Here is a 25,230-nt window from a genome sequence, read left to right on the forward strand (position 1 = left end):
ACTCCTGAGTCTTGGGTACAGCCTCAAGGTTCAGGGAGGCTCCCCTATGGGTGCATCATCTCCCCAGGAAAGCACTACATGAGCCAGGTTAAGTCATCATTTCTGAGCACCAGAACCACCAGCTCACACCTACTCCCTGTTCCTACAGTCAGTGACCCCTGGGCCAAGGCAGAGGGAGTTCTGTGTCTTCTGGGAGCGTGGCCAGAATGGAAATGGTCATTGGGCCACCACAGGCTGCAGGGTGGTGGACACCAGAGACACCAGCACCACCTGCCAGTGCACCCACCTCAGCAGCTTTGCCGTCCTCATGGCCCACTACGATGTGCAGGTGAGGGCTCTGAGAGGGCTGCATTCAGTGTGCATCACACTGTAACAAATTCCCACAACATAGCAGTTCAAGCAAACCACAAATGTATTATCCCCCAGTATCTGCAGGTCAGCAGTCCTCCGTGGTGTAGCTGGGTTGTCTGCTCAGGATCTTACAAGTCTTACAAGCCTCTCCTCTGGAAACAATTTGTTCACATCCTTGGTCCATTTTCCTATTGGCTTATTGATGCATTTATTATGGATTTGTGGGATCTGTCTATATGGTAGGGGAATTAGGTTTTGCTGTTACACTAAAGATTCTCAAAATTTAGTATGCATTGAAATCATCTGGAGGGCTTGTTATTTATTTGTTTTTTTAACATTTCACTAGGAAACTATTTCAGTCTTACAGCTATGTTGCAAAAATTAAAATAGTGCAAATAATACCCAATTGCTTTTTATCCAGATGAACCTACTTCAAACATTTTACCTCCATTTTCCTTACCATTTGCACATTCTCCCAACCTCCACCACCTCTCTCTCCCCTCATTATACTGAAATGGAATTGGTGAAGTTTTAAATTTTTCCCCATTCTTCTCATGGATTTAAGATGATTTGCAAAAAGAGGCAGGGAAATACTGATTTTAAGCCACCACCATCATCAAAGCATAGTAGTTTCTTTCCCTTAACCAAGGATCAGTTCTAAATCTGTAAGGAACAGGTGTTGCTGGGATGAGTTGAGTGGAGTTCATGGTGGAGAGTTGGCACCTGCACATCTAGCCTCCAGGTGGAGACTCTGTCACACAGCATCACGTAATGTGATGGAGGATGGCGCTGAACATGGAGGTTTCTACCAATATGGACCTCACATGTGAACCCACGTGCTTAGCCATGCCCAGACATCTAAAGGAAAACAAACTTTGTGAGTTCCAGTGCTTGGTCTTGAGTAAGGACTCTCAGCCCTCAGTTCTTAGAGGGTCTGAATAATCAGTTCAGAATCCCATGGTATTCTAACATTCGAACCTGGAGGAACATATGTAAATAGAATAAATTTACCTGATTCCCTACTTCCTAATTTTGCTATGCTTAAAAAAAAAGTGGTGGAAGGGTCATTACCCAAGAACAGGAATCTGTGAATGTGATCTCCTCTTTGCCACTCCCAGGAGGAGGACCCCGTGCTGGCTGTGGTCTCCTCCGTGGAGCTGGGCCTCTCTCTGCTGTGCCTCCTCCTGGCGGCCCTCACCTTCCTGCTGTGCAGAGCCATCCAGAACACCAGCACCTCGCTCCACCTGCAGCTCTCCCTCTGCCTCCTCCTGGCCCACCTCCTCTTCCTCACGGCCATCGACCAAACTGAGATCAAGGTACTGACCCTGTCCCAGTGGACCCTCTGCCCTGCCCCAGGGGGTGCTGAGTCCATGGATCCACGCTGAACTGGACACTGTAATAAATGATCTTGTGTCTCGGGGAAGGTGAGGGGTGAGTAGCCAGTTTCACATTGACTGATGCGACTGGAAGACAAACCCTCTCTGACAACTCCTTCATGCTCCTCAGAGTCCTCCCCAGGGGCAAGGTGCAGGAGAGGTCCTGGGCCACCCTCCACCATGACTGTCCCTCCTGCTGACACCTGCCTCCACCCCCAGGTGTTGTGCGCCCTCATCGCAGGTGTCTTACACTATCTCTACCTGGCCTCCTTCACCTGGATGCTGCTGGAGGGCCTGCACCTCTTCCTCACTGCTCGCAACCTGATGGTGGTCAACTACTCCAGCGCGAGCAGGTTCATGAGGAAGCTCATGTTCCCTGTGGGCTATGGGGTCCCGACTGTGATTGTGGCCATTTCTGCAGCATCCAGGCCTCACCTTTATGGAACACCCGCCCAGTAAATGCAAATTCCCTCTGTCCTTTGCTTCTCCAGCACAACCATGGCCATCGTAGAACCAACAGAGCACTTTAATTTCACCAGAATATGATAGGCAGAGAAAAACTCAGTAATCACTCCAGAGATGTCTTCCTGGTGTCATGATTGTGTTCATTGAAGTGACTGTGTTAAGTCCTCAAGATTTAATTGTTTTAAATGTTCATTATATTATGTTAATAATGATATATTTATATAATGTTAACTGTTTATTATATTAATAACTACAATAAAATGAAGAAATCATATATTAATAATTATAAATAAAACATAGTTAAAATAAATAAGGTGACTTTTTGATTTTTAGATTCGTCTTTTAAATATTAATTATGTATTATATTAATGACTATGTATGGGTATAATATTAATTGCATCTCATTATTAGTAAATGTATATTAATTTAATAATCATTGCATTAATTGAGGAGACTGTTTTAAATCTTCAAGAAAGCAAAACTGAAATGAAGGGATGGAATTGGTTTGTGTAGCCTATTTCTCTCTCCTAATTAAAAAAAATGGAGAATAATTTAGATGATGAAATTATTAGTACAAGAGCTAAGATTTATAAATCACCTCTGATGTGCAATAACTTTTCTGAATGTTTTTCATGTGTCAGCTCATTGTCCCAACACCCTCTGAGTTAGAGACTAGTATTATGCCAATATTACAGATGAGGAGACTGAGGCGCAAAGAGATTAACTGACATGGCCAAGATCACTGAGCTGCCTGGTGGCAGAGGTGGGATCAAATCCCGTCTGACACTCACAACGTAGTCCTATACAATAAGATTAATGTTCACCTGCACCAGATGACCACAGGCCAGCTAGCCTTCCTGGATAGCTTACTGTAAAAGTCAGAGAACTTTATCTGAAAAGGCCAGATAGTAAATATTCTGGCTTTGTGGGCCATACGGTCTCTGTTCCAACTACTCGCCTCTGTCCTTGTAGCAGAAAAGCAGCCATAGACAACACGTAAGGGAGTGACTGCAGCTGTGTCCCAGGAAAACACATCCACAAAGTCAGGCGGCAGCCCGACTTGGCCACAGGCTGCAGTTTGCCACCTTTCTCTTCCATTCTTCTTCGTGGATCCACCTCTCCATGGTCCTCACACCTCCCTCCTCACTCTCAGTCCCCTCACTGGGATCAGATTCCAATTCTGTCATTTCTATCAGTGTGGCCTTGAGTTACTGCCTCTGTTCCCTTCGGCCTCAGACGCCTGACCTGTGATGGTTTGAGTACCTATGTCCTCGTCAGGAAGACAGTCTGTAAAGCACAGGAGCCCTGCTCAGTACTGTGTCAGGGTAACCGTTACTTTTCATTTCTCTTCTGTCATGTCCCAAATTTTTTCACCTTGCCTACACCGACTCATCTTTCTTATCTCAGTGTAAACACCATTCATTTCTCTCAGGAAACCTTCCCAACCCTCTGAGTCTCTACACCCCAGACTAGGCTATGGTTCCAGCTCCACGTTCTCACAGATCCTCATATTTTGATCATAAAACTCCTCATTTTGACTGTTTTTACTGCCTGATTGTTGACCTTCCACCCAGCTGGGACCCCCCAGAGGACTGAGACCACTCTATCTTAATCACAACTGGGGCTTCAGAGCCAAGCATACATCCTGGTATAGAGGAGATAGTCCATATTTGTCAAATAAACCATAAATTAATATATTTTTGATTCTTTTTTTCTTTAAAAATGTATATGTTATTCTGCTAGCATTTCTTGATGCCAAGACTTAAAAGAGATTTTAAAATGAATTTATCTCTTTTTTAAAACCACTTTTTAAGGTCTGATTGACAAGTAAAAAGCTGTAAATATTTAATGTATACCACCTGATGAGTTTGGGGATAAGTATACACCTATGAAACCATCACCACCATCAAGGGTATATACAAAGTTTCAGTTATGCATGATAAATAACTACAGGAGATCTACTATAGAACGTAGCACCTATAGTTAACAATACTGTATTGTATAACTAAAATTTACTGACTAGGTAGACCTTAAGTTAAATACTCTTATCAAAAAAGCAATGATAATGCTATAATAGTGATAATAATAATAAAGGAGGCAGGAGGAAACTTTGGGAGGTGAAGGATATGTTTGATTATCAATTCTTGATCCACAAAGACCAACATATTCTTGAATCTCTTTCATCTTTCTTAGATGCTGGCTCGACACACATGAAGGATTTATATGGGCCTTCCTTGGCCCCATCTGCACCATCTTGTCAGTGAGTAATAGATGACATCAGGGCCTCCTACCTGCCCAGCTGAGGGTCATTCAAAGAGCAGGTGTATAAGGAGGGTTATGGGTAGAGTGAGCAATCGTTCCAGTATCCCAGGACTGAGGGGGCTCCCAGGATGTAGGAATTTCAGTTTGAAAACCAGGATTAAAGTGTTTCATGAGACATAGGACTGTCATTGCTAAATCATGGACATTCCCATGCAAACTGGGACAAGTTGGTCACCCAAATTACAGGACAAGAAAGTGTCTGAGTTACCAAGTGTTAGGTCTGATTTTCTAGGACTGCTGTGAAATACGAATCTTCTCACCTGCTGGGTTAGGTGTTGGATGAGCTAGGAGGAAGGTTGAGCAGACGTGGAATGTATTTAATATGCCTTGTGGGGATATTCTTCTGCAGATCAATTTGTCTTTCTTTCTGATGACCTTCTGGATCATGAAAAACAAGCTCTCCTCACTCAACAGCGATGTGTCCACCCTCCAGAACACGAGGTGAGGATGGATCACAGGGCGCACACCATCCCTCCCACACCAAGCATGGTCCAGGAGCAAGGCCATATGGCCCCAAGCTCCTGAAGTCCTTTCACGGGGACTCTGAGGGAACTGGAGGAGAGAGGTGCACCCACCCTCCTTGGAAGTCAGCTCTGATACTGTAGTTTGCTGCTGACACCCAGACCGAGGGCATTCCGTCCATCCATAACCACCAGCGTGAAAGCACCTGAGCTACACAGAGACTTGACTGTGTTCTGATAAACAGGGATTACTTTTGTGGCTCTATGGAAATGGTCCTAAGAACACTGATATCTTTATAACACACGGAGGAAATCCCACCACTGTCCCCAGCGCCCAGCATGCCCTTTCATGCCCACACCTCTATGCATGCTCTTCCCTCTGCCCTCTCCTACTCTTCCACCTGAGGAGATCAGGTTTGTCTACCACTTATTACCTCTTCTAAGAGTTTGGGGGTGTTCTTTGCTTTCCTCAACTTTGCACAGAATTAAGGTCTCTATTCTGGGCATAGGATGCTCTGGGTCAGTTCACGGAGAAGGTGAGCATGGGAACAGTACTGGAGGGGACCAGGGCAGAGTACGTTGCACGTCACAAATGTTGTAAGCGATCATTTGTTTCTGTCCTTCCACTAGATTGTAAGATCTGTTAAAACAGAGATCTTGTCTTTATTATTTTCAGTACCCAGGCCCGAGCACAGAGCCGGGTGCAGAGAAGGCCCTCAGTAACATGAATGGAATGAAATTAGAGATCATCATGAAATGTCAGGATCTTTCTGAAACACACAATATGAGGTGTCACTACCATGCTCAGCCCATATCAAAATGCCATCCCAGACCCAAATAGAATTTCTTTTTAAGAAATCACTGATTTACTGTCAGTGATCAAAGCTGATCACAATGCAGTCTGAGAATTCATTACCAGCAGATGAAAGCAAGAGTGGAGATAAGAATGGTTTGATTGTGTTGCTCTGGGTGCATCATGAGCCTCCTTCCTCCTCCTCCCCAGGATGCTGACATTTAAAGCCACAGCTCAGCTCTTCATCCTGGGCTGCACGTGGTGTCTAGGAATCCTGCAGGTGGGTCCAGCCACCCACGTCATGGCCTACCTCTTCACCATCATCAACAGCCTGCAGGGCGTCTTCATCTTCCTGGTGCACTGACTCCTCAGCCAGCAGGTACCACTGTCTGACTCCCACTCAGGACTCTGCCCATCTCACTCCTCTCAGTGAGCTGACCCAGAGCCTTCTTTGTCTCTGCAGGTCTGGGAGCAATACAGGAAATGGTGCAAAGGGGTCAGCAAAACCAAAGTGGAGTCTGAGAAGTACACGCTCTCCAGCAGGGCCATGTCTGAGGCCTCCAGACACAGTGTGGTAAGATCATGCACTGCTCCCAGAGCACTTGACTAACAGATCCACTTGATCAGCACTTGCCTCCCACATGGGACAACCTGGGTATACAGCAGGGGATGCCCTGGGGTGGCCCACACTTGGTTTACTGCTGGACTCATTCAGACACTTGCCTGTCATGAAAGGAGGTCTTTCTCTGCTTTCACTCACTGTTTCTATGGTCACCTTGACCCTCGCACATGGCTACCTTACTCCCACATGTGTAGAGCACCCACCTTGTGAGAACTGGAGCGTGTGCTTTTTAATTTTCTTTAGTGAGAAGATAGAAAACACTTACTCATAAGCAGAGAAAGATGCTATAGTAAGCTCTATAGGTAGGAACTAACGATCTGAAGCAGTGGTGCATGAGTTTCTCAGAGACACAGCGCCATCCTTTCTCCCAAGTCATTCCATGCTACCGCTCTATAAAGAACAGTGAATACATGGTACATATAGTCATAAAAGTAAAGTGAAATAAGTATTAAGTTGGATTTGAGACTGTCCTTAAAAGTCTGCAACCGTTCCTGGTGCTATCAGCACACACAAACAATGCAAAACCAGGAAGGAGAATCATAGAGGACATAGAAGAGATTCTAGTGATGTGAATCAGACCAAGCATTTGTATTTTGGGGTTTACAAAACTTTTTCTAGTATTTTTCTTCACATGATCTTCACATCAGCACTTGGAGGTAAGTTTTATTATATTCCCATTTGGTAGATGAAAAAAGTGAGACTCATGGGGTCTGCATGGATTGTGCAAAGACTTGAGCCAATTCAGTCTTTCTCCCAACTTTCATGAGCCCCCCCCTCCCCGCCGGCAAGCCTTCTGCATTTCTCTCATCTACATACTTGTCCACTCTCTACAACTGCTCCTTCCCAAATTCTCCACTCCTCGGGGGTCTCATCCTTCTAACTGTTTCCTCTTCCCAGCAGATGTTCCTACCAACTTGTTGACAGGGAAAATAAACTCCACAGGATAAAACAGGGCTAACTTTGTGCTCTCAAAAACACCAGACATTTGGCATCTGGTTCATTCTCTCCTCGTTCCACCTTTTCCCACAGACAGACAAAATGTGCTTCCTACTTTTTAAGGCTAATTCCTCCACCTGTACTGTGGTTCCTGAACTCTTGACTTCTCAATAACTTTACATCATTGCTCACACATTATCTCTCTGGACCTGCACAGTCTCACTCTCTCGACAGCATCTTTTTCACCTCCACTGCAACATGCTGTCTCTCTCTTATTAAAAATGATTGTTATACATTTGATCCCTCCATCTTCTTCCTCTATACATTCAAAACTGTCTTTTGCTTCCTTCATTGCATCACAAAAAAGTCTCTCTTAAGCATCCAGTAACCTTCATATCACTGGATGAAATAAATATCTTTTGGTCCTCTTGGTAGTATTGGATGCTGTGGTTACTGCCTCCACCATGAAACTTCTTTTTTGTCCCTGGCTTCTATCTCTCAACACTCCATGGAATTCTTCCTATCTCTCTAGCCAAGGTTTCTTCATCTTCTTTAGATTTCATCTACTGTACCTGGCTTGGTTCTAGAAACACGTCTATTCTCACATAATACCTGCCTCAAAGACAGCCTTGTCTGCAGAGACGCAATGCACGATGCAGAAGGAAATGATGGACAAATAGATTTCTCTAGCCATGAAGTCCATAAGAGCCTGAGACCACGACTTCCGATTGCCTACTTGACATTCCCACTTAGATATCTCAGAGGCAGCCCAACATGGTCATAACAGAACTTATCATCTTTTTCACCAACTTAATCCTCTTCAGGGCTTCTCATCTAGTTGGGTGGCATCTACATAACATATTTTTGCACCAGTCAGGACCTGGAACATCCTTGACATTATCCTCTTCCCTACCCTGTTCCACCCCAAGCCAATCCATGGCTAAATTGTGCTAATATTTCCCTGCAGTAGCTTACAAATCTATCTTGTTGACACCATCTCTGTCACCTTTTTCCTGATTCCAGCTGCCATCTTCCCTAGACTAGATTGCAATATCCTCCTAACTGGTCTCTCCTCTCTTCTCTTCTCCCTCTTCTAATTAGTTTTTTGTTCTCTAAACAAAAATTTAATCACGTACCACCTTGCATAGAAATCCCCCAAATGGCTTCCCATTGCCACTAGGAGCATGACGAAAATATCTGAGGGTTCCAATTTCCCCCATATCCTCACCAAAACTTGTTACTGTTTTTTTATACCTTAGTGGATGTGAAATATTTCTTCATTATGGTTTTGATTTGCATTTCCCTAACGTCTAATGATGTTGAGCATCTTTTCATGTGCTTATTGTTCATTTGCATATCTTCTTTGGGGAAATATCTATTCAAATCCTTTCCCTTTTTTTAATTGAGTCATTTCTCTTTTATTAAGTTGTAAGAACTCTATATATGTTCTGGATACAAATCCCTTGTCCGATATATGATTTGCAATTATTCTCTTCTGTTCCATGGGTTGACTTTTCACTCTCTTGATAGTGGCCATTGATGCAGAAAAGTTTTCAATTTTGATGAAGTCCAATTTATCTATATTTCTTTGTTCACTTATGCTTTGGGTGTCATATCTAAAAAGAATTGCTTCAACCAAGGTCACAATGATTTACACATATTTTTTCTTCCAAGACTTTTATAGTCTTCGTTATTACTTTTACATATATGATCCATTTGGAATTAATATTTTTAAACGGTGTGAGGTCCACATTCTTTTGCATATGGATATCCAGTTGTCCTATTGTCATTTATCAAAAAGATTTTTCTTTTTCCTGATAAATTGTCATGACATCCTTGTCAAAATATTAATTCATCATAAATGTTTGGGTTTAATTCTGGACTCTTAACTCTATTCTGCTCATCTCTCTTGATTACTGTAGCTTTGTAGTATGTTTGAAATTGGAGAATTGACTCTACAAATTTGTTCTTCTTTTCCAATATTGTTTCAGCTATTCTGGACCCTTGAAGTTCCATATGAATACTAGGAATTACTTGTCAATTTCTGAGAAAAATTTAACTGAGATATTGATAAGGATTGCGTTAAATATGTATATCAATTTGGGAGGGAGATACTGCCATATTAACTATACTAAGTCTTCTGATCCATGAATACGGGATGTTTTTCCGTTTCTTCAGGTCTTCTTTGGCTTCTTTGACAATGTTGTATAGTTTTCAGTGCACAAGTCTTGTACTTTTTAACATTATCATTTTTTTACCTTCTTTCTCAGGAGAATTAAATTAGCAGCTAAAGAAGAAGATCTTGTATCCTGGAAAATTCTGAACTGTCATCCTTTGGGCAAAGAGGATAAAAAATACTTTTTCATGTTTGTTACCAGTAAGTCTTCATGGGACCATTGAGGGAGAGAGTATGCAGGAGATGTTCGACATTCAGTTGCTGGAGGATGTGGGTTTTCTGGTCCATATGGCATGCTCATCTCACTCCCAGCAGACACAAGGAGCTGTGACCCAATCCCCAGTTTCCTTGGATTAAACACTCTGCTCCAACCTCTTCTGCTACAAAGATTCTTCCTCAAATTTAAGATATATAACAAGGAAAGCCAGCCTCAAAGGACTTTCTTAAAATAGCATAAGAGAGGAAAATAATATTCAAGTACCTGCATGTAATGTAAATATTTAATCCAGTTGCCCAACTTTCCTGGTTTTAGTATTGAAAGTCCCCCGTCCCATAAAACACTTGCGTTAGAGTCAAACTAGGACAGTTTGTCTCCTTACTGACCCGCCTCAACTTCTTTACTCTTCATTTCTAGGGCTTCCTAATTTGTTCATTCAAAAATACATATATTTTTTACTCACCATGTGCTGCACACAGATCAAGATAGATTCAGTTGGGGGCCGGCCCCGTGGCTTGGCAGATAAGTGCGCGCAGTATGCTACTGGCACCCTGAGTTCGGATCCCAGGCACGTACCGATGCACCGCTTGTCTCGCCATGCAGAGGTGGTGTCCCACATACAGCAACAAGCAGGATGTGAAACTATGACATACAACTATATACTGGAGCTTTGGGAGAAAAGGGGGGAAAAAGGAGGAGGATTGGCAATAGATGTTAGCTCAGGGCCATCTTCCTCAGCAAAAAGAGGAGGATTGGCATGGATGTTAGCTCAGGGCTGATCTTCCTCACAAAAAAAAAAAAGACAGATTCAGTTCCTGATTTCACAGAGCTTACAGGTAAAAAAATGTTTCTTCAGTTAGAGTAAAATCAGAATCCTGTGAATAGAGTCTCTGCATCCTTACATTTTGTAATCTGAGCTGTGGGATAAGGTGTATATTGCTACTGCACATATTGTAAGTTGCATTTATACATTGCATATTATTTCATCCTCGGCATGTGATCAAGGCAAGATATAAACCCAGACCAGCTACACTTACAAGAAATTCCCTGTGGGCTCCCGCTGACCAAATCTGCATCAATTTGAACATCAAGGAAAATGACTGTAAATGATTCTAACATATTAAACAAAAATATCCATGAGTCCATAGTGACACCTAAAATATCAGCCAATAAATGTAGAAGATAGGATAAAATTAGAAAATCATGGTTTTTTCAATATCCAGTAATGGCCACTAAAACCATTGGGTGAAAGGCTGTTGGAGGACAGGACAGACCCACAGTGCCAAAGAATCACCTCACAGATTACTGATTCATTACAAGGGCCAAGGTGTACATCTACAATGTGGAGATCTGACAGTCACCATCTGAGCTTAATGCTCAGGCTTATCGTCATCAATAGTGGGCAACCTGACGTTAGATATCTCCTGATAAGATGTGAAGTTACAACATCCCATTTGTGGTAAATAAAGAATTATTTACAAATCAGTCTAACCTGAACCTCCTCCAGCCTTTAGACCAAGGGTTGGAAAACTGTAGCCTGCAGGACAAATGCAGGCAGCTGCCTGCTCTTGTAAATAAAGTTTTACTGGAATGCAGCCACACCCATTCGCTGATGTATTGTCTATGCTGCTTTCATGCTACAGTGTCAGAGTTGAGTAGTTGTGACAGAGGCTCTAAAGCCAACAAGCTGAAAATATACTATCTGGCCCTTTAGAGTCAAGCTTGCTAGTAGCTGTTCTTTCAGACCTAACTTTCAGTATTCATGAAATACAGAGGACAGAAGAACAAGTTAAATGACATCAAGAAGAAACAATCAGGCAAATGCAGAACTTGGGGCATTCAACAAGCCAATGGGCCTGGACCCTTCTAAAGTCAATATCATTTTAAAAAGTGACTGGAGGCTGCTCTAGATTAAAAGAGACAAAAGCGACATAACAATCAAATTCAATGTAAATTTTAGTGGGACTCTGATTCAGATATACACCCATAAAAAATATTTTGGAGCAATCGGGATAATTTGAATATGTGTCAGATACTAATGTTTTATGAAATTGTTCATTTTCTTGAGTGTAATAAAAGTGGTTATATAGACCACAGTCTTTAAATTTTTCAATATTTGATGAAGAAATATTGAAGAATGGAGTGTCATGATGTCTGCCTCTGATCTGCAAATGTTTTAGCAAGAAAATGTGTGAATATACATTAAGGAAGATTTTTTAAATGTGGCACTGTGTTAATAACTATTGACATTAGATGGAGGATATTTGAGTGGTCATTGTATCGTTCTCCCAAATTCTCTCTATGTTTAAAAATTGTAAGTAAAATCTATCATAAAAGTAAATAAATATATTAATTAGTTATTAATTCATTAAAATATATACCGTCGTGAATTCCTAGATGTCCAGAAAATACCTTTTCCTCTACACAAAACTAATTTTGTAAATAAATATCATAAATATATGAATTTGCATGGCTATATGGTGATGAATTTAAAATCTGAAAATTAGAAATAAAATTATTAAAATATTAGAAGAAAATAGAGGGGATCTCCACCTCCACCTAGGAAATAGAAAGTGGAAATGAGTATCACTCCCAACCTAACAATAAGAAAAATCCGTATAAACTATCAAATCATTCATTTTCTTGAACCCATAAGAAACCTGAGGTAACAGGACAACAAAGTAGCCTAAAGTCTAAGGAAAGACAGAGTCGTCCAAGGAGAGCCTCTCAGGAGCACGGGCCCCCTGTATGGCACAGCACAAGAGGCAGTGGTCTGGGTGCCACACAAATGGTTAAGAAGAATTCACCCACATCTTTTAATGAATTGCTAAGGGCCAAGGTTGGGCCATCGTGAGAGTGTAGACTCTCTGAGGCAGAGGCAAGAATGTGCAGAGACCGTCTCTGAGCTGCAGCCACACTGGGCAGATCTACAGCTGAAGGAGGACCAATGAGGAAAACCCTCTGGCAAAACAGCCCCTCTGCGAGCACAGGATCACAAGGAAACATGAGAGTAAACTGAAGGCCAGGGCGCAAGGACTCCTGAGCAGATGGACTCAAGCTCCCTCAAAACTAGCCTAGCAGAGGAACAGCGGGCACATTTCCAGTAATAAATAATATATCCCTCAGTGTCCACTGTCCTACACACACTGTCCAGCATTCAATCAAAAATTATGAAACACAAGCAAAAGCAAGAAAAAACAACCCATGAATAAAATAACAGAACCAGAGTTAAAGATAGAGTACCAGACAGGGAATTTTAAATAACTATGATTAATATGCTAAAGGCTCTGGTGCAGTAGTTCTCACCTGAGGGGCAATTTTGCCCCTGGGCACATGTGGAAATTTCTGGAGACATCTTTGTATCCACAGCTGGAGGGGGACCTATTGGTATTTAGTGAGTGAAGGCAAGGGATTCTGCTCAACATCCTACAATGCACAGGACAGCCTCAGCTACAAACAATTTCCAGCCTCCCAAATTTCAATAATGTTGAAGTTGAGAAACTCTGCCCTAAACTCCCTCACATTACACAGATGCTAAAAACAGGTGTCTTCCTTTTCTCCACTAGAAACAGGAATATTTCTGTAGCAACATATAAAGTGTAAAGAGAAAGTAACTTTTAACACGAAATTTCGTGTTCTCCTCTGTTACATCTAAGGTCGAGAAGCCCTATTCTACTGGAAAAGGTAGACAATATGAACATATGGTAAATTTGAAAAGAAAATGGAAGCCACAACATAGAATTTCATTAACAACATACCTTTAATCAAAATCCAAAGGCATTGAAAAATACTGAAGAGCTTTATCACTTAAAGTTTCTGGATAATAAAAGTCACTATTAACAAAGCCTGAAGACAATAAAATAGTTGCATGTTAATAACAGATTAATATCTATAACATACAAAGATCTTCCAAAATCCAATAATAAAAAGGTTAACAAAATATTAGAAAGAGAAATTTGTAGGTCATTAACAGAAAAAAACAAATTGCTAGCAAATACACAGTAATCTAGGAAATTAAAATTAATACAACAAGGAGCTAATGCTGTCAAGTATCAGATTGGAAAAATCTACAGGGTTGGATAACAGTTCATATTGGTTAGGCCAAGGTGAAATGGATATTCCCATATGGTACTAGGGTAAATTGATATAAACATTTTATTCAGCAATTTGGTACTACCTATGAAAATTTAAGATGCACATACCCTGGAGCCTAGCAATCCCACTTCTTTTAATCCACCTTAGAGAAACACTCGCCTGTTCATAGGAAGATATTTACAAGAAGGTTTTTTACAGTAAATTTACAAGAGTGAAAGATTGAAAAACATGCAAGCAATAGAATGGACAACACTAAGAGTGAACCCTAGTGTAAACTGTGGACTTTGGGTGATTATAAAGTGTCAATGTATAACCAATGGATACCACTCTGGGGAGTGATGTTGATAGTGGCGGAAGATATACATGTGTAGGGACAAGAGTTATATGGAAAATTGCTGCTTCTTCCTCTTAATTTGCTGTGAACCTAAAACTGCTCTTAAAAAATTAGTTTTAAAAGAGAACAATGTGACTGAGGCCCAAATCTTCCCTTGTGGCTTCGCACTTGCTCTCCTCTCCTCTAAGGTGCCCCTGAAACTACTACAGTGACATGAGCCTACCAGTGGGCTGAGAGAATTCTTCCAAAGGACTGTAATCCAATCCAAAAACATATGCCCTCTTATGGGTATTTAAGAGTGCACATCGATAGCCATTCAATATGCTTAAAAAATTACTAAACTACAAATAACCTATAACATGAGTAAAAATACCTATTTCCAAATTAAAAGTGACTTTTTTTAGAGTTTTCTGAGGACTCTAAATATCCGGTATTCAAGAAGGAGAGGAGAGATATGGAGCAGAAAAATATTTCAATAGCAGCTAAAAATTCCCCAAATTTGTTGAAAGATGTAATTTATTGATTCAAGAAGCTCAGCAAACCCTAGCATAATAAACACCAATAAAAAGCCCACCTCAGCACATCATAATCAAACTGCTGAGAACCACAGACACAGAGACAGTCTTAAGTGCAGACAAAGAAAAATGGCATGTTACGTACAGGGAAACAGCAATATAAATTTCTGTTGATTTTCGTCAGAAACAATTGAAGACAGTGGACATCAAAGGGCAGTAGCAAGTGGAACGTGTGGATGCACTGAATCCATGCTTCCATGAATCCAGCCAGCCCAGCTTGAGGGTGGGGTGTGCTGATGTGGCCAGGGCTGCGAGGAGGGGCAGTAACATATGAGCGCTCTGTCATACCCTATTCAATTTCTCCTCCTTCCTCTCAGACACAGAGGCCCCTGAAGTGTGACTCTGCCTCTAGGACTTACCTTTGCTTATCTTAGGGAATGGCAAACTGCAGCTCGTGGGCTGGGTCTCTGTGTTTGTAAATAAAGTTTTATTGGCACACAGCCATGCCCATTTGCCTGTGTGTTGTCCATGGCTGCTTTCTTGCTGCAACCACAGAGTTGACATTGTGACAGAGACTGCATGGATCACAAAGCTGAAAACATTTCCTGTCTGGGCCCTTACAGGTTGTCTGACCTCTGGAGCAGTATGTGAAGAACCTCAGAGACCGGCCTCATCCCCTTCCATCATCATGAACGCACACAGAACATTAGTCCCAGACTCAAAAGTCCATCAAAAGGTCAAATATGCAACTTCTATATTCAGAATTTTCACTGCTGGGCGTTGACCCAAATCTTCATGAATAGGAGGTAGTTAAACACGGTACAGTCTTACTAGGGAATACTCTACACTGTGTGAAAGCTATATGTGAAAAGTAAATTCAACAATCCTACACGTAGTATGAACCCATTTCTATAAGATTCATACAGATATGTCAATACATATGTGCATGTATAGAAATAATGACTAGAAGGACAGATATAAAGTTGTAAAGAGTACAGGCCTGTAGGAAGAATGACTGTGTGTGTGTCTGGAGTGAGAGATGGGTCAGAAGGGGATGTGAGCAGAAACTTTCAATATATAGATTTCTGTGCTGTTTAAATGATTGACAACAAGAAGCAATTTATACATGTCTGTGCAATGAAAATTAAAATGCTAAACCCTTAAGCTACTAAAAAGAAAGAAAGAAACCCATGTAGGTGGATAATGGACGGAAATAACTTCTGCCTAGGGCTAGTGATATGCAAGCCCTGACTCTTCTGATTCTCACTCTAGATGATGGCTCCATCTCTGGGTTTTGGAAATAGAAAAATATTTTAATATTTCCCAGACTCTTTATTTTACTCATTTTTCTCCACAAAAACAATAATCCTGCAGAAGGATAAATATTTTGGGGGAGGAGAGATGTCACTTTCTTGTCTTAAAGCTTCAGATTGCTTTCTAAGGCAGATGCAGAAACTCCAAACTCCTCCTTTTCCCTACATGTAGACTCCTTCCAAACACCACTCCAAGCAGACTTTCCAAGTTCATCTCCTATCAACCCCCTTCCAGGCAGTGTCTAGTATAGTAGCATTTTGAGCATTTGTGTTTATCTACAGTTTCTCTACAACTGGGAACACATCCTGGCTGACTACTTGCCAGCTGTGAGACCATGGACAAATTAGTTCACATCCATAAGTCTCACTTTCTTCACCCTAAAATGAGAGTAAACAATACTTTCCTTATAGAGTTGTTTGATGTATAAATAATCTCTTTGGTCACTTAACAAATAGCAATTGAGCCCTTATCATGAGTCTGGCACTATGCTATGTGCTTGGCACTGGATATCCAATGGGGAGGAAAAATAAACATGGTTCTCCCTCCTGTAGAGCCGGAAATCTGGTGAAAGAGACACCTGTGAGTTAGTAATTGCACAAATGAAGGGACCTCAGCACTAATTGAGGCGAGTGCTATGAATAAAAGGAGCACCCTTTATAACTTCTTTCCAGATTGTAATCCTTGAGATGTTACTTAATATATAGATGGATGTTTTTCAGTTTTTATAAACTTGAATTTCTTTTAATGTATATTGAGGAAGAAAATTCATGATTGTTTAGGATGATGTTAAGTTAAAAAAAAAAAACCCGAGAATCAAGGTAAAGATAAAGGCAGGTGACAGAGGACATCATATACAGAAAACCACGATGCTGTCAGAGGAGTGCCTGAAGTTGGAGAACGTTGACTTAATCCAAAGGGCTTCACACACCAGGGGTCACTTCTCAGTGAGTGGTGATTGTCATCAGTGGAAGCCTCCTGGACCAGCTCCAAGCCATGATCTTTGGCTTCAGAACAACCTAGAAGGGATGAGAATCAAGCATGCCCTGGGTGGTATTACCCATTTCAGTGTGGATGACAAGAAAATCAAAGGACTAGGGATAGAGACAGAGAGAAATGCACTCCAGGAATCAACCATGATGTTTTCAGTGTGAGGTTCCTGGCATTTAGTTTTTCTTTGTGCTTTTCAAACAGTTCCAAATGTTCTGCATTTTCCCTTCATTCTTTGTGAAATCATAAAAACCATCCTATGTTCTCTGTGAATAAGGAGTCAATACTCTATTTATAATCCAAACAGTAGTTGCTCAAAGGCGTTATATGGCAAATCTGCCCGTGGATGAGAGAAGAGAGGTGTGGGGACAGATACTCCTTTTCCTTGTCTTTTCTTGGAGGAACTCGTAAGACTGGTCTCTTCACCTGGCTCCTCCAGTTCTCCCCTCTTCACACCACTTCTCAGTCCTTTTCTCCACCACCCTCCCCACTCTCTCCTGCAGCCATCACTGTATTCTCTTACCTTTGTCTCCCTAGTCCTCCCTAAGTCTGCAAAACCCCACCCTATCTAAGCCCCTTACCCATCCCCTCATTGTCCCATATTCTCTCCCATTTGAAGCTCCCGAGTCCAGTCATCTCCACCAAGCCCAGAATCCCCCAGGCCCCGGCTGCCTAAGGGCACTGGGAACACTCTGATTCCTTCCATACACCCATCTCCTACTTCCCTTCCTGGCCTCACATATCTGCCCCATTCTCTCCATGATCCCCCACATCCCCATTCCAGCAGCAGCCTCTCAGCCCCTCACCTGGTCCCCTGAGCCCTACCAGATATCCATCTGCCTCAAGCCTTCCTGTCTCCCCCCAAAGCTCCACCCCATATCCGAGTCACTCTAATCCCTCTCCTAATCCTCACTCCTGTTCATTCTTCCAGGACCCTCATACTTCGCTCTCTTCTTTGTCAGCCACACATTCCAGTTTCTCATAGTTCTCCCCGTCCCCCATCCTGTTTTTCCTCAGTGGTCCCAGCCACTTGACAACCATAGGACTTCTGTCCATCTCGGATTGCTGAGTCCATAATCCTCAGAATGTCTCGAGTTTTCCCAGTCCCGGCAGATCTCCTCATTTTCCCTCAGGCCCCTAGATCTCCCCAATTCATCGCTCCCTCCCCTCCTGTTCCTCCATTTGCTGAACCACCTCAGACCTATTCAGCCCACCATCCTGAATCCCCAGAAGCCCTCAGAGCCCTCCATTCCCGCGTGTCTCCCTGTATCCTCTGTCCCTCCTAGTCTCCCCCGTCCAACCCCTACCCCTCTCTGTGACTGCAGTTGCCCCTCGTGCAGTCTCTCTCCAACTCCCTGTTGCTCCCACTTTCTCCCCAGCCCTTCCACAGCACCTAGTGCCTCCACAGGACCCCCAATCCTAGTCTCTTCCAATACAGCCCAATTCCTAAAGGATCCCATTACTATTTCCCCAATCTTACCATCTTCATTCACAAAATTTCCCACCCACTTCTTCCCAGGCCCCTGTCCCTATCTCACGATCAGTCTTTCAAACTCCCACCCCAGAATGCCCCAAAAGAAGACTGGCTGGTCTAGCTCGGTCTCTTACAGGTTCCTGCAGTCCAGAGCAGCCCCGATGGTCCCCTCCATTCACTCCATTTTTCTTCTTCTTCCTCCATGACCTTCCTTCCATTTCACTTCTTAGGCCACCCCTCTAATCCCGAGGAACTTCCATACCCCAGACTTTCACTCTTGCATGCTCAGATCACTAATACCCAAGTGCCCATCCTCTGGATATCAAAGTCATCCCTGAGATTTGAGGACTCCAACTCTGGAGATTTTCCTGTTTCAAGTTTTGTGGCACGTGACTTTTGAAATTCCGGTTCCGTGACACATGGTCTCCTTAACTTCTGGCTTCTGAGAGCAGCTGGTTACATAATTCCAGTGTCCAGATGCTATGTTCTCCACGAAGGCGCTAAATCCTGAATGAGTCCCTGTTTCCTCATCCACACAGTGACCATCAGATCCAGGAAGAGGGGCAACCAGTGAGGGGAGCTGCTCACAGCAGACCCCCCAAAGTGGAGAGCTGAAGAGAAAGATCTCTTCAACCTTGTATCTTAGCCCGTCTTCCCACCTGCTCTGTTTAATGGGCATGGTTTTGTACTGGAACTCTGTCGTGAGAAGTGGAACACCACTGCAGGGACTTCTCTCATGGCTGTTTCTGACATGATGACAGAATTCCAGAGAAATGAGCTGGGAAAGCCCCATGCTAACTTGCCCTGGTTAACTCTTGTTCATCTTTGGTTTTCATACTACAGCTTAATCTTTACTTTCTCACTTAACATTCAAACATGACCCAGGAGGAAATTAGTACTGTTATTCCCGCTATAAATAAGAGAATAGATTTGATAGATTTTAAAAGGCGAAGATATGGAGGCAAATGCTGAGATCTGCCTCCCAAACCATAACCATCGAGAATTGTGGCAATCAGTGGACCCGAGAGAACACTCTCACCTGCCCTCTACAACCACAGCTGTTTCCCCTTCTGCCATGTCCCAAGAGTGGTTGTGTGTCTCCTAGACCACAGTATCTACTATACTGCATTTTCCCTTTCTCCTGGTTTTCCACCTTACATATTGCTAGGGTTGAATGTTTATGTCCCCCTGCCCCAAAAATTCATATGTTGAAGCTCTAACCCCTGATGTGATGGTATATGGGGGCTTGGGAGATAATTAGGGGTAGATGAGAGTGGGACCCTCATAGTAGGATTAGCGCCCTTATAAGAAGAGAAACAAGAGAATTTGATTTCCTTCTCTCTCCACGCTTGAACGGGAAGAAAATGCCATGAGCAACAAGATGGCCATCTGCAAGCCAGGAAGAGAGCTCTCACCAGAAATCAAATCCTGTCAAATCTTGATCTTGGCCTTCCCTGCCTCCAGAACTGTGAAAAAACAAATGTCTGTTGTTTAAGCCACCCAGTCTATGGTATGATTTTATGGCAGCCTGAGCTGACTAATACACAGGTCCTCAAGATCCCTGGGCATGGGGATCATGTCTGCCTTGTTCATTTTAGTTTCTTTCAGTTTAGCATGATGCCTTTCAAAGGAGTAGGTGCTCATTAAATATTTGAAGAGTCAATGAATAAATTGGTGTAGGATGAAGAGCTTCCCTGAATACCCATAGTATGTCCATAAATAACGTTTTATTAAAAGACAGCCATGATCATTCATCTGTGAGTGTCTATGGCAGTTTTCCTGCTACAATGGCAGAGTTGAGTTGTTGCTATAGATACCTGGCTGTGATGGTTAATTTTATGTGACAACTTGACTGAGCCACAGGATGCCCACATAGCTGGTTAGGCATGATTTCAGGGTGTATCTGTGAGGGTTTTCCAGAAGAGATTAGCATTTGAACTGGTGGACTGTGTAAAGTAGATGGCCCTCTCCAGTGTGGATGGGCATCATCCATCCATTGAGGGTCTGGATAGAAGAAAAAACCGGAGGAAGTTTGAATGAACTCAGCTGGACTGTTTGAGCTGGGACATCAGTCTTCTGCCCTCGGTGCTCCTGGTTCTCAGGCTTTCAGACCCAGACCAGAATCTATCGCTCTCTAGCTCTCAGGCCTTCAAACTATACCACAGGCTTTCCTGGGTTTTCAAATGGCAGGTGGCAGATTGGGGGACTTCTCAGCCTCCATTATCATGTGAGTCATTACTTTATAATATGTAAATCTTTTCATATATACATATATATGTATGCGAGTGTGTATGGGTGTTTATATATATATGTGTGTGTATGTATATATATATATATATATTTATATATATATATATATATGTATATATAGGTTCTATTTCTCTGGAGAACCCTGACTAATACACTGGCCCACAAAGCCTAAAATATACATATCATGATCTGAGCTTTCAAACTATCTGTATCTTGGTGTGAGGATGAAAGGAGATGGTGTCTGTGAAATAGTTTATACTCAAGGGTCCAGCTGTGTGACTTGGTTTATAGAAACCTTTCTGCCTCAGTGTCAACTCCAGCTGTAAAAATCACTTCCTTTCCCCCTGAAAGCTCCATCAAGGCAGGACTTGTGTCTCTCCTGATCTCTGGCTTGGACACGGTGATTAGTCAATATTTTTGAATGAGTGAATAATTAAACCCATAGAAAACAGAACAAAGGAATTAAGAAATCCAGACTATGGTGTGAACATCCCTGTTCTTTTGGATGTTGTTGGTATGAAAATCCACTGAGGCTGCTTTTCCTGCTCATAGACTTTCAGCATCTGGAAGAATCTTTGTAGGAAGGAGAGGCTTCAGAAAAGGGCTGAACCCCTAGAATAGGACCACACCTGGCATTTTATATCTTGAATGTTTTCTGAGCATACTGTAGGGCACAGGAAAATTCCAGATTTCACAGGAACTGAGTGTCAAGCATGTCCACAATGACATCGTTCACATTGCTGACACCATGGATTTCTTGAAACACACACCACAAAGTCTTCTTTTATCATCTCTTAATGGCTCAAGGAATGAGAGTTCTGATTTTCCATGGGATAAGAGGATATAGTTGAAAAGATATTTTAATTAACCTGGAAAGATAATATTTTAGACATGATATATAAGACTACAGAAAGAAACTTAAAAGTTTCCTTTGAAAAAAATAAGAATTTAAGAAAGGCTTAATCACAAAATTTCCTTGCCAGATGGATTTGTCAGTGTAAGATCAAAAGGCCTTATCAGATTGCATTCTGCTAGACCCTGGTCTTTCTCAGAAGTCCCTTCTCCCTGCATTTCCTAACCCCTAAGTTACGGAAGATAACATCCACTAAATCTGCTACAAAAAATAATCTATCTGTTTCAAAGTGTGTTTCCTGATCCCTCTGCTTCAGAGTTTGTGATATGTTGCTTTATGCATGGAGTCATAAAAGAGGGCAGGTGAGAAATTAATGAAACGTGGGAAATATTATTTATTGTTATTCACTTAAGATAGAAAGGAGGAAGAAGTAAATTCTCTTTTGTTCCCGTAATTCTTTCCAGCCCCAATATGAGTCATTTATTTCTAGGTCTATAGGAATCTCAGTGTAATTTCCGGTTTTGAGATGGGTAACTACACATGCCTATGTCTACTCAAGAAGTTTATAAATACTGTACTTCAGGAAATTATTCACACCTGAGCACAAGTGAAAATATTGTGTTATTCTTGAAGGAGACTGCAGGAAGCCAGGGAAGAGATGCCAGAATGAGAGTGAGACATCTTTACATCTTAACACAACAGAGACTACAAATTTTAGGAGAGAGCAGAAAATAACGTTATACTAAGCAATGGATTTTCTTGGTCCTTTGCCCAGAAATAGTAGAAATAGTTGATGAGATTACTTGAATTTAGAAGACTTCGGTGGCTCTCTGATGCCATTACTGTATTTCTCTCACAGAAAGTATATGTTTCCTTTCTTCATATGTATGTCAATGTGGGAGTGGTGGTAAATATTTCTTCAAATATCTATAATATCATGGAGATTTCGGTGGCTCTACAATAGGTAGACGAAACCTATGTACCAGGTGTAGTAGACAGGATAATGATCCCCAAAGATGCCCACATCTTAATCTCTGAAACCTATGAGTATGTTACTTTACATGGAACATGGATTAAGGTGAGGATCTTGAGGTGGAAAAATTTTCGAGGATTTTCCAGGTGAGCCAATGTAATGACTAGGGTTTTTAAAAAGAAAAGAAGGAGGCAAAAGAGTCAAACATGGGAAAGGAGACATAATGACAGAAGCACAGGAGAGAGAGACAGAGAGATTTGAAGATGCTACACTGCAGGCTTTGAAGATTGAGTGGATCAAGGGGCTACTAGCCCAGAAATGCAGGCAGCCCCTAGAAGCTGGGAAAGGTGAGGAAATGGATATTCCTCTAGAATCTCCAGAAGGAACGCAGCTCTGAAGATACCTTGATTTTAGTCCCATGAGACCATTTGGACTTTCTACCTCTAGAACTATAAGATAAATTTGTGTTCTTTTCAGCAGTAAGTCTGTGGTAATTTGTTACAACAGCAGCATGGAACAAATACAATCAAAGTATAGATGTGAAAGTATCAGTTTTCTGGGATTCTGGAGTGAGGGAAGCTTCAATTTGCTTCAGGGGCTCCTAGGAACTAGCTCCCAGGGATGAGGATGTGGCCTTGCTGAGGCTGAGCTGACTCAGGAATGTAGAGGGTCAGGTACTGTTAGCATTCCCTTAAACAAAAAGGTGTGGATTATTTGTTATATTCTTCCTGAATGAGTGCAAGTGCTGAGTGGGCCAGGGCTGTGATGCAGCAAGAATGGAGCCTCTCAGATCTGTGGGACCCTCCCTTGTGTGGACGACATCAGCTATACTGCGGGATGCTGCATCAGCTCCTGCTCCGTTACATTGTGCATCCTTGGCTGAATCAACATTTACAGCGTGTGGGAGGGGTGTTCAGCCCCTCCCAGCAAAGAACAATCCACTTGAAAGCCAGAAAATGGACGCAAGTAATTAGTCCTGAGTCTAAGAAAACTGTCTCATTTGAAGGGAGGAGAGGAAGGAGGCAATTGAGGATTTAAAATGTTTAGCAATTTTACAAAGTTCACGTAGCAAGCACTTGGTAGAGCTGATAATTCATTCCAGATCTGTTTCAGTCTGGGAACTAAGATCTACTCAAAGCTCTAGATCATAAGGAAATATTTGGGTGTTAATATGTAGCCATGAGGGTTAATAATAAAGCAGTAACTAAGGCAGAGAATTATCTTGAAATTCCCGAAAGAGGCACCATAAACTGATCAATAGTTTGTTCTAATATTTTACCCTCATCATGGTCAGACAGTTCATTCATTCATTCTTTTGTTTGTTCAGTAGACAACTGTGGGAAGTGTTAGATGCTGGAGAGAGATTGATGAACAAGACAGTTCCTGCCACCTTCTGCAGCTGCAGTTTGTTCATTCATTAACTTAGTCAATCATGAAGCAATTATGTATCGAGCATTTCTACATGTCTGGCCCTGTGTGAAATGTTGGGGATACAATAGGAAGGAAAAGCAACATGGTGCCTGATGGGGCTGAAATCAAGAGGAAGACAGACATTAATCATACAGTGAAAACCAAGAGTAAAATGACCTGGACAAATGCTGTGCAGGAAAGGTACAAGGGCTATCAGAGTGAAAAACAAGAGAATCTGACCTAATACGAGCAGACAGAGAAGGCTCCTTGGAGGAATTGACATATGAGCTGAGGTCTTAAGGCCTACATAGTTTTGACTCAAGGAAGACAAAACAGTGTTTCAAGAAGAGGGAATATGTGCAAAGCCTTTGTTCCAAAGAAGCAAAGTGAATTTTAAAAATTCAAAGGAATTTCATGTGGGTGGAATAATGGGGAGTATGTGATAGATGAAGCTGGAGAGGTAAGCAGGGAACAACCCAAGAAAATTCTCATTGATTCATGGATTTCAGGTTTGATCCTACATGTAATGGGTTTAACAAAGAAGTGACATGATTTTATTTGTGTTTTGAAAAGATCCCTCTGACTTCTGTGTAAAGGATGCATTCGGACGTGACAAGAGGAGAAAGGAATTGTCAGTTAGGAGGATAGTGCAGCTGTTCAAGCAGGTAAAGACGGCAGCCTAGCTGAGGATGGGGTGATGGGGATTGAGCCAGCTGGACACACTGGGGACATGTTGAGAAGATAAGAACAATAGGACTGTATAATGGATAGGTTGTGATGGGAAATAAGATAATTGTTGAGAGCAACTTTCAGGTTCCAAACTTGTGCCACAGGATGGATGCAGTGCCATTCAGAGAGAAAGACACCATGGGAAAGGATTGCATTAGGATAAAGATTGCAAGTCTTATATTGGAAGGCTGAGTTGAAGGTGTCTTTGAGATATCAAAAATGTCAAATAAACAAGTGGAAATACCCCTCGAGATCTCAGAGGATAAGTCAGAGCTAGAGAAACATACAAGGCCATCATTTGTATCTAGATGGTGACTGAATATAGGAATGCTTGCTGTTGTCTGGGAATAAAGAATTTCATGAGAACTGAAGTTGTTCTGGAACCAAACCACCAGATGGAGCTATAAAGGAGACAGAGAGAAAAAGTAGAGAGAATGAAAGAAAGATATGGGGGTGGGGCCTGGTTTAAGTAGAATCTAGAAAGGATAAGGATGGAGAGTTTCATGAGAAAGGAGTGATGAATAGTGTCAGAAGTTTCTGAAAGGACTTTTAGGGACATGAAGATCATTGTAGGCCT

General features: G+C 42.0%; 1 protein-coding gene across 1 annotated transcript in view; it reads left to right on the forward strand.

Moving 5' to 3' along the window:
• LOC106800139 (adhesion G protein-coupled receptor E2-like) overlaps positions 1-17,640 on the forward strand; it is a 38,321-nt gene extending 20,681 nt beyond the window's left edge. Inside the window, 8 exon segments of the mRNA XM_087425271.1 lie at positions 149-328; positions 1,470-1,667; positions 1,947-2,182; positions 4,386-4,452; positions 4,864-4,955; positions 5,979-6,147; positions 6,232-6,342; positions 17,584-17,640. Of these exon segments, the coding sequence (XP_087281397.1) occupies positions 149-328; positions 1,470-1,667; positions 1,947-2,182; positions 4,386-4,452; positions 4,864-4,955; positions 5,979-6,147; positions 6,232-6,342; positions 17,584-17,640 (1,110 nt within the window).
• Positions 17,641-25,230: the final 7,590 nt, after the last annotated feature.

The sequence above is a fragment of the Ceratotherium simum genome, chromosome 39 (genome assembly GCF_057802395.1).
Source record: "Ceratotherium simum simum isolate JZ-2026a chromosome 39, ASM5780239v1, whole genome shotgun sequence".
Taxonomy (NCBI): Eukaryota; Metazoa; Chordata; class Mammalia; order Perissodactyla; family Rhinocerotidae; genus Ceratotherium; species Ceratotherium simum.